Below are 11,012 nucleotides of genomic sequence, written 5' to 3'. Positions count from 1 at the left end.
TTGAGAAACGATGTACAAATGCGCTTTACACAATTGATGTGTGTATGGATTGGGATAACAGTTGTATGAGCCCCTAATAAAATGTTAAAAAAAAAAAAAAAAGCCCCTGATAGCATCCTTGCATACTTTGATTTTTAAAGTGGTTTAAAAGTTATTACTGGAGACTCTACAAATGACCTGCTACCTGTGTTAAAGGACCCAGTTTCTTCAACACATGTATTGCAAGGAAAGAAGCGGGAACCTAATTGCTTTAGAGGAGCCCTGCTGGTACAGTACACAGTCAGCAGTCCCACAGCCACTCCAGGGAGAAAGATGAGGTTTTCTGCTCCTGCAAAGATTTGTAGGCTTAAAATATGAAATAATAACAATATATAATTGATCGAGGATTGGAGGAGGGGAGGAAGGGGTAAAAGCAGCTATACTAGGCTCAAGTAGAAAATAATTTAGAAATGATGATGCCAACATGTACAAATATGCTTGATACAATAGATGTATGGAATGTAATAAGAGTTGTAAGATCCCAAGGGAGACGTCGGACAGGGCAAGATATGACAAAATACCCATTTATAAACTATCAAGGGCTCATGAGGGAGGGGGGAGCGGGGTGGGAGGGGGAAAAATGAGGACCTAATGTCGGGGGTTTAAGTGGAGAGAAAATGTTTTGAGAAACGATGTACAAATGTGCTTTACACAATCGATGTGTGTATGGATTGGGATAACAGTTGTATGAGCCCCTAATAAAATGTTAAAAATAAATAAATAAACAAACAAAAAGAGTTGTAAGATCCCTCGATAAAATGATTAGAAAAGAAAAGGATTTATAGTCTTGAAAACTCAAAGGGGAGGTTCTACTCTGTTCTATGGGGTTGCTATATGTGGTAGTTATATAATCTGTTGTCAGTTTGAGAGGATTAAGAGTGAAGGGGTGGAGTCTGTCAATCAGGTCATAGCTTGATGACCTCACATGGAGGTGCTAAGTTGGAAATAAATGGTTTGCTGGAGGTGGGACACACACTCCCTCCCTGGGAGACATTGCAGCTGACAAGACACATGGAACTACGCTAGTACCCTGACTCAGAGACCCACATGGAGACCCCTGCCAGTGCTGAGATGCTTACACGGATCCACAAGACTTCCCACCCACTGGCCTGTGATCTTCCTGCATTCGGCACCATTACATGTGTGTTTCGGGAGTCTGAAGAGAACTTTTATAGATTGGTATCGGACATATGGGCTAATATTGGACTTATGAACTTGATCTGGACTGGGCTGTTTACTCCTTATGTATAGCTCTTATATACATGAGTGTCTATAAATTTGTTTCTCTAGTCCACCCAGACTAACACACTATGAATCGGAATGGACAGATGGCAGGGAGTTTAGTTTTTTGGTTTGAAATAGCTTAAGAGACTCAAGGTATGACAACATAATTATAAATTATCAAGGATTCATGACGGAGAGGGAGAACAGGGAGGGAGGGGAAAATGAGGAGCTGACACCAAGGGCTCAAGTGGAAAGCAAATGTTTTGAGAATGATGATGGCAACACATGTACAGATGTGCTGGACACATGGATGGATGGATGTGATGAGCTGTACAAGCCCCCAATAAAATGATTTTTTTTAAAAAGAGAGAGACTCAAGGTATATTAGCCAAACAAAATGTAGACTTTATTGTGGGTCCTAATGTGAACACACCAACAGTAAAACTTTTGAGCCAATGAGGAAATTTTGAGCACAGACTGGATATTTGATGGTAAGGGATCTTTAAGAATCTACCTATGTGTGACATTGGTACTTTGGTGTGTCTGTGTGTGCACATATATTAAGAACCTTTATTGTATTTATAAATGTACTGGTGTTTGGGATTTGTTTAAAAAGAAGGTGATGGGAAAATAAGGGATTATGGATAAGAGAAGTATGGTCATAAATATATTCTTGTAGTTGGCCAAATAGAAAATTACCAAGTAAACTAGTCTGGTTAGTATATAATATAGAACTACACTGGAGGATTAGCCTTGCCCTGTAGGTCCCTCTGTAGCAGCCAGAGCAGTCCCTCTAATGGGGACATCAGGTTCACTTCCCACCCACTTTGCATGCAATCCAGGAAAGAGGCTGCTGATCAGGTGAAGAGGCATAGGGGTTCAATTCTTACCTAACTTGTTGCCATGCTGTGTGCCCTCTCTCCCTTACAGACTACCACTTTAAGTGAATTGACCTACGAAGATGGGTAAAGGGCAGTTTCAAGTTCCTTCATTATAAGTGCCAGGCTCAAACACCAAGCGAACACAGTCCTTAGAATAGCAGAAGATAAACAGGTGAAGCCCACTGGGCCAGCAACCAAGTGGGGATTCTAATAAAGCGTGGGACTCTTAGAAGTGGACCCTGAAGAAGTGGTTAGTTGGAGAGAAAAAAATGGGCTCAAACATAACAACTGTAAAGTTGGCCCCTTTTGCTTCAGTTATATACAGGGTTTCTAGGAATCAGAACCAACTGAGTGACACCTTACAGCATACCAACCCCCACAAGGGCGCCATGCGTTTATTTGCACTACCAAGCTCTCCAATCCCTTTGGTGGTCTACAAGTACCTTATATGCATAGTTCCATCCAATCCCTGTGTGGGAGATACAAGACTATGTATTGCTGAAAAGACACTAGGTAAGTAATTCACTGCAAAGCTGTTAGTATACATAAATTCTGGGGTTCTAAGAAGAGAGGGCATAGCTAAGCCACAGTCCCCCTAATGCTGTATATTCACATAACCTATTCAGTGTGTGGAATCGTAGGCCCACATAGAATTACCTAACCCAGGTAGGGGACACAGACTTGGGTACCCGGAAGCAAAGAGGACAACTAATTCCAATGACATTTGCCACAGCTCTCACAGGGAGCAAATCCAGCACAGGCTTGAGTCTCCGGAGATGGCTGTGGGCAGCCTCAGAATCCCAGGTCAGGAGGGGCCCTCAGAAGTAATTGGGAAGACAATCAAGAACCTCATTGTGTGACCTTGGGCTAAGTTAAATTAACTTCCCTAGGTTTAGTTTCCCCAACTGTGACTGTATTGTGAGGGTTAAAGGAGATAGAGAATGGCATTTGATAGTCAATACTTTTTAAAATTATAATTATCAGTGGCCCCACCTGTGTTAGCTGTGAGTGGGACAACTTACCTGCTGGCTGGGGCTGAGCATTTAAGCCCCTCAAACACTCCCTGGGGGACCACCATGACTTCTATTTGCTTGAGAGACACTTCTGCCTTCGTGGATTCCTTCCATGAAATATATACACCAGGCATCGCTGACTTGCAAAGGTTTCTGTTCCAGACTGGGCTTGTAAACACAGGAAGAGAGGTCCTAGATGATGCACTTAACACACTAACGCAAAGGCTTCAGGTTCAAGCCCGCCCCAAAGTACCTTGGAATAAAGTCCCAGTGGTCAACTTTCAGAGATTACCCTGTGGCGCCCAGCTCCACTTTGACACACATGGTTAGGACTGAGTTGATGGCTAATGGTTTATATATGTAAACTTTAAGGCTGAAGAAACTGTTTTCACATAGAGTACTAATATATCCATCTGTATACCAATCTAAAGATATAATTTACATATGCATATTAAAATGACATGTATTGGAATATATCAATGATACTGGCACAGTGACTTCAACAATGGACTCAACATGTGACTGCGTGGGAGAATGTCTCAGGCCGTGCAGTCTCTCATTCTTTCTCTGACAGTATTAGCACTGCATCCACGTGTCATACAATTCAATAATTCAGGCAGTGTTTCATTCTGTTGTACACAGTCACTGTGGAGGAACTGACTTGCAGCTATCTGCCAACAGCATACACATATTAAATACAAAAAAAATATTTTTTTTGTTTAAATGAGTGGAAAGTGATGGTATCATACACAAGATGCTCCACTGGAGAACAAGAATTCAATTGTGTTGTGAAATTGACTTACAGTTTGAACAGGTCCTAATGTTGAATGACAACAAGCTTGCTTCCTCTGATATAGCAAAACAGATCAACAGAAACTACCAAATCTCTGCACGGTCAGCTAGTTGATTCTGACACCCACTCCTCCACCCTGGCTTCAGAAGCAGTTTACAAAAGCAGCTTTTATCACACACAGAATGTATTCTTAAGAGCAAACTCAGCTATACACCTAGTTAGCTCGGGGAACAGTCACTCTGTGTAATGCTGATGGTCCTGACAGGCGTGCCTGTGATGACTTCAGCTTCCTAAGACACAGAACGGGCCTCAATCATTAGACTTTGTTAAATGCACTGACCAAAGCAAAAAACGTGGTAACCATCTTAGAACTTTCACACGTGCCTGAAAATGAAGTCTCCATTGGCAAGCCCTCAGAACGCCAGAATAACCCATTCTTTTGACAGACGGTTACTGAAGTGCCACTATCCCAAGAATATTTCAGTCTTTGTTACACTAGAGCAGAGTAGTACATTTGGAGTTCAGAAACAGGCCTGAGACCTGCACAAGCAGCATAGACTATCATACTCTGCCCTGTCCCCGTTTCTGCACAGCAGAACAAGTGTGTTCACTTCATGTAGTACATGACACCTCTCGTCACAACTATTAACAACTATGTGCGCGCAGCTGAGTTCACAAGTTATAAGTGAATCAAACTGAGCACTTTCCTTTCCGCCCCTAAAGTGTCTTAGAACAGTTCGTGTGCCTGCCTTGAAATTAAAGAAGGTGGGCTTTGATTCTGTTGCTCCATTGCGTCTTCAGCTTGTCCTCTAACTTAGAGGACATGGGATAGGCTTCCTGCAGCAAGAGCAATAGACCAACACAATCAGATTGACTTGTTCAACCATCATTTATTGTTTCTATGCGCAAGGCACTGTTAGGTGCCAGGCCGAGGAGGAAGGTACAAATTGAGTAAGAGTGTGCTCTGCCCTCCAGGAGCGTACAATCTAGGAGGGGAGATGAAAGGTGTACAAATAACTATAATAGCAGACGGAACTTGACAGTGCCACAGGAGATGACGCCCAACTGGTGCTTTCTCAACGTTCACCTTCAAAGACAGACCAGGTCAAAGGAAGCCGATGTGGACTCGTTACATTACAATGTGTGGCAGCTGAAGGAGCTGCACCCTGGCTCTTGCTTCCTTCGCTCTCAACTGAGGTACTGATGATTAACAGGGACCCTTTTACCACTGTGAAGGATGGAGGGCCAAGAGCAGGGGAAAACACCACCACGTAGGAGCACCCCAGGGTAGTCTGCACCTACTGGGCCCTTGACAGAGGGGCAGCAAACCTCACCCTTAAAAGGAGAGGCAAAGAAGAAAGAGCGTAGACTACACACGGGACCCCAGAGGCTCCAGCCTGTGAGGCCCCAGCTCTCACACTGACCAGCTGACCTCCAAGGGCCTCTGCACCAGTCTCTGAAAAGCACAGAAAACTAACCTGTAGCATCTTAAGCACAGCCCTTCATGCCAGTGCTTACTCCCCCACACCCCTTTCATTTATCGAAGAGCCTCGAAAGAGAAGACCAAAACATGAGTCACCTCTTTTCCTGATTTTGATATATACAAGCAATTTAAGAAAGAGGAGTTGCTGGCTTTTCACCAAAATTAACGTAGAAGTAGTAAAGAATGACTTTACTTTGTTATCAAGGCCCCTCTTCGACCATCTTAGCCTTAGCAACTTTTGCCAGATAACATGTGACCTGTCAGCCCAAACGCATGGCAATGCTACGTTTCAATTCTGGTTATAGAGAATAATGGCAGGCTCCCTCAGGACCAATAATGAGAGTAGTGATACCAAAAGGGTAAGGTGGGGGTGGGGGGGGAGAAAGGGGGAACCAATCACAAGAATCTACATATAACCCCAACCCTGGGGGGCAAACAAAAAAGTGGGTGAAGGGAGATATCGGTCAGTGTAAGACATGAAAAAATAGTAATAATTTATATATTATCAAGAGTTCGTGTGGGAGGGTGGGTAGGAGAGGGAGGGGGGAAAAAGGAGCTGATACCAAGGGCTCAAGTAGAAAGCAAATGTTTTGAGGATGATGGTGGCAACAAATATACAAATGTGCTTGACACACTAGATGGATGTATGGATTGTGATAAGAGCTGTACGAGCCCCCAATAAAATGATTTCTAAAAAAAAGAAAGAATGGCAGGACAGGAGTAAATACTAGTGAAAAGTTCGGCTTCTCTAAGTAGCTTGTTTGCTAGGCCCTCTAGTCTAAGGATTTCAGTTTTCTAGAGGCTTCATTGCTTTAAAAGCTTAAGCAGAACATGAGAGGCACTGGAAGCCGGGGGAAAGGTAGTGTGGAGGGTCTGATTTTTAAACAAAGCAAGGTACTTCTAAGGTAAGCTGGCCAGATTTCAACATTGGTAAAGCGGGACACCATTGATAAAACTCATATCCTGGTGATATAGCCACATGGCAGCCGAAAAGTGTACACCCTAGCTTGCTGTCCATTCTTTCCCAAAATCAGGACTTTTATAAAATGCCGCAGGATGCGGGAAAAATTGTTAAAAATCGGGCCTGTCCCGCCAAAAGTGGGACGTCTGGTCACCTTAGTCTACGGGAAACATGAGGAAAAGTGATCACAATCAAAGTAACTCTGCCCTCCTTCTTGGCCCTTGGCCTAGCAGGGATATGGGGTTTCTATCAAGGGAAATTTCCAAGCGGCCAATAGAACCAAGATTGCTGCCTATCATTTCACTGTTGAGTGTTTCCAGGGCACTACGTCCCTCTTGAACTACGGGCCCACCTATCTGGGAGGTTCGCCGAGTGGCTCCTTGCTTCTGGCCAGGTTGCTCAGTCTAGGGCTGAACGGCAGAGCATCTGATCACTTGGTGACCAAACAGCTTGTTTAGCTGTGCACACCTGCCTTACCAGAGAAAACGCTCTTTACATTCAGTCGTGTTTTCCCTGTATGCCAATACTAAGACTGTAATATTAAAGTACAAACTAGAACTGAGGCTAAAATGTCGGGTTCACTTTACCCTTGGAGAGCTGCAGCGGAGCTAAAGAGGTCAACAACTTTCATTAACAGTGAGAATTTACAAACACCGTGGCGAGAACTGTGCTTAGATAGTGCCATGCCCATGAGGTGGTTGACACAGGTCTCCCAGCTCACAGAGTGATCAGTGCAAAAGGACACAAGGGTGACAATTAACCTGGTACCACATGGAACACTAATAAGCTCAGTTTCATTGACAGTGGATTAACTATTACTTTCTTCTAATCTGATGAGTATGTTGGACCAGGTCATACTCCAAACCCATTAAAACAAACAAAACTCCTGTGCGATCGAATGCCACTCGAGGCAATCGCAACAGAGAAATAAGAACTGACAATGGCCAGTGACACGCGTTAGGTGGCAGGCAGACTGTGGAGGCAGTGGCTTCTCAATAAAAGTTCCTGATAAAAACGTTTGCTTTTTTCTTTTTACTTTTCCTTTCTATAAGCAGGAATTTTACTGGACCTGGGCAAATGCTTTCTAAATCTCACAGATTCTGCAAAGAAACATATAAATTTTGAAATGTCACCTTTTTTCTGTTAACATCCTTATGAAAAGACGTGTGGCTGACAATTCCATACATTTTAAGACTAAATATATGAAGCTGCAACACTATAGGCAACAAGGGGAGTGACCTTCCTGTCCCCTGTGTCCAAATGAAACAGTGCTGCTGTACCGACCGGAAGAACGGCTTTGCTCCTCTGGCACACGGTCCTTGCAGGTGGCCTTCCTTTCTTTGGCATACAAGGCTACAATGGCAGTCCTGTTCCTACTGACAAATAACCATCTTCAACATACAGATGATGAAAAAAACACCTTCACCTGCTGGGGGCTGGCTAAAGTTGAGAACCAGAAATCTACAAAAACTCAATTCATATTTTTTAAATACTTTATATGGTAAAAATACAGCAAAAATAGTTTCGTCTTTTTTTGTTCAAAGAGGAAAAATATACTGCTACGGTCACTTCCTAAGGATGAAGACTGAAGTCATCTCGGGCTCCTCAACGGTGCGCCGTAGTGTGGCGGACCCCCCCGGCTCTCCAGCTTCAGTCGTTGATTAGCGCTAGAATCATGCTGCAGAGGGAAGAAGCGAATGTTAGTGACCAGGGTTTGTGAGGAGCAGTCCCGTAGGCTCATCTGTCAGACTTGTATCTCAAAGGCTCAGGAAGGAACACGACCTGAGTGAGAGGCAACTATTGGTCCTTCACTGGGGCATCTCGATGCCATGGCAAATACCTTCACTGAAAAAACTTTTGTTTTAAAGAGTACCGTGGATTTTCACTCATTACATGCCCGTGTGCACCCACACCTACAATATTTGCAAATTTACAGACTAAAAAGTCAGCCAGTGCTGGTGTGGCGTGCCCTTGTTTGTCCCATGAATGTCTCATGACATTTCTAGACATGACTTTAGCTTCATTTACCCCTCCTCCCATACTACAAGTAAATCATATCGTTCTGTTCATTTGCTTTAATCTCTTCTTCATGTATGTAAAAACAGTTAAAAAATGTTTGATCATACTTGTATATTAAAGGTATAGACCATGCTCAAGGAGTCATGGGTTGGGTTTGGTAGTCCCCCAGTAACTGGGACCCCGTACATTTGTTTCTATTCATTTAAGCTGATGGTATCTATGCGAAATGAAGTTTCCATGTGATCAGAAACAGAAACTGCAGACAGCACATGTAAAATAAAAGTGGCATAGCATTAACCAAAGTGACTAACTCAAGGGGTGGGAGGAGGTTGCAGTTAGTAAAAACATACAGCATGTGTCTATGGAAAACTCTGGTGCCTACGAGAGGTTGGAGGGAGGAGTTATAACCTGAAACCAGTGTTGGTCTACATATAAATAAAAAAATCTCTTCCCCCAAACATTATATGGTCAGGTCTCTATACACAGCCCTATGCCTGGAATGCAGTATGTAACCAGATATGATGGTTTGCTCTGCTGTCTTGGTAACATATATACAGTGACTGCTGTGTCAGACACTGCAAATCATTGCAGGTGACCCAAAGGAGCAGCACAGTCTCTACAGTGAAAGTGCATGTATCTTGGTCATCCTTAGTTGGGGTGGTCCACTGGACTGTGAATTCGGAGGTTGGATGAATGTATGAAGGACCCAGCTCTTCTCTCTAGGAGCCCATGATCCAATGGCAGAGGCCAGCATGTGAAGAGGCCATCCCACCCCACAGCCCAGAGTATTCCTACTCAGACTTCGCCATTTGGCACAAAGTGATCTACTCTGGGAGGCTGACCTCACTGCCAGGGCATCATCTTCCGGCAAGCTTTGCTTTCCTTGCTAGCCTCTACCATTGGATTGTAAGCTCCTGGTAAAGTGAACATGGCGCTTGATTCATCCAATTACCACATTCACAGTCCAGTGGGCCACCTCAAGGACTGCTATTTCCAAGCTACAGGCATTCACTACGGGTATTTTGTGCTGTCGAGATTTTTGTATCACCTGCAATGACGTGCACGGTCTGGCACAGCAGTCACTCAATAGATATGCTATCAAGACTGCCACAATTAACACACAGTATAGCAAACTATCACTTCCTTTTAAATACTGGGATCAGCCTTGCTCCACTGAGATCAGATGACTAAATTACACAGAAATACTCTGACCATATTAATGGTACAGTGATTTGCTGTTCAAATCTAGCTAACACTACGTATACTTTCCATAGCATGGGTTAAGAGTAGTTTTTCTCAGGGATTTTTGACAGGCCAGCACAAATCTTAAGTGCTTTATCTGTATTAACCTGAGTTAGTCCACATGCTGTCACATCCAATGATGCAGACACTATTACCATCCCTCTTTCAGATGGGCAAACTGAGGCAGCGAGATGGTAAGAAAGTTACCCAGGGCCACCAGTGACTAAGTGGCGGAACTCAAATTCCACTAGGCTACCACGGAAACAAAAACACCAAAGACATAGGTTCTGCCATTTTCCAAAAAAGATGAGCATTTTTATTATTAATTCTAAAGAACAAATCCTCAGTGTCCACTCTGTGTAAGGTATGCTGCAGAGTGCGGCAGGGGATAGAGAGGAACAGATGGAGATAATACAGTCTCTTTCAAGATAAGTCAAAGACCAAGGGAGATGGGTTACAAGGTCATCTTCTGAGACAACCCTCATCCCAAGGCCCTGAGCTATAGGTGACACCCAGGGATAAATCACTAGCAATGCTGCTATCAAAGACAGGCCCAGGAAGACCAAGGAAAGAGGAAGAGACAAGTGGTGGATGCTGCCAGTGAGAAATGCAGGTTGCTTATCCTGATTTAATTGTACAGCACCACGCCTTAAGCTTGCACTCCAAATTCATTCTTGATTTCCCCAATTCCCAGCCTGCAGCCCATCTTTTCCAATGCTTTAAATTCAAGAGCTGAAAGTTAAGAAACTAACGTGGATTTTAACATTATCTACTATACAATATATTGCTCGCCATCCTACACATACTCCTACAAGTGTCTTTCAAGGGTTGTACCCTCAGCACCGCCCCAAGCCAGCTCCGCTCATTAGGAAAGCCCAGAGTCAGAAGGCAAGCCTGGGCTAAGCTGACTCCTGAGGGTTGTTTATTCCTTCTGAGGGTTGTTTATTCCTTCAGAAAGAGGCAAACATCAGGGAGCATACAGGGCAGGGCGGGGTGAGAGTTGGTGGAAATATCCCATAATCTTTTAATGCCAGTCTTCCATACTTTGTGAAGCCCCCTCATATCTGATGGTAAAAAAAGATCTTTGTCTAGTTTAGACTAGAAAAAGTATTCAAAATCCCATTTTTAATATTAAATTCCTTTGCTGTTTATTCTTTAACACTAGCACAGTACACACATTCACAAAGAGGTAGGGTAATAAAGCCAAAAACGAGTACCCCTGCTTTTCCTTTCCTACCTTTCTTTTTTTGTCTATTTCATCCATATATGTCAAAATTTTTTTAAATCATTTTATTAGGGGCTCATACAACTCTTATCACAATCCATACACACATCAATTGTGTAAAGCGCATTTGTA

General features: G+C 43.4%; 1 protein-coding gene across 1 annotated transcript in view; it reads right to left on the bottom strand.

The window, feature by feature from the left end:
• Window positions 1–7,873: 7,873 nt before the first annotated feature.
• CNIH4 (cornichon family AMPA receptor auxiliary protein 4) overlaps window positions 7,874–11,012 on the bottom strand; it is a 28,298-nt gene continuing 25,159 nt past the window's right edge. The window contains exon 5 of the mRNA XM_004699938.3: window positions 7,874–8,072. Coding sequence (XP_004699995.1) covers window positions 8,045–8,072 — 28 coding nt within the window. The 3' untranslated portion in view covers window positions 7,874–8,044. The remainder of the gene's footprint in view (window positions 8,073–11,012) is intronic.

Source organism: Echinops telfairi, unplaced genomic scaffold, assembly GCF_000313985.2.
Source record: "Echinops telfairi isolate 266 unplaced genomic scaffold, ASM31398v2 ScPeMD7_7424;HRSCAF=8462, whole genome shotgun sequence".
In the NCBI taxonomy this organism is placed as follows: Eukaryota; Metazoa; Chordata; class Mammalia; order Afrosoricida; family Tenrecidae; genus Echinops; species Echinops telfairi.
The sequence above is the reverse complement of the archived record's forward strand: the minus strand, read 5'-3'. Positions and strand labels throughout refer to the sequence as shown.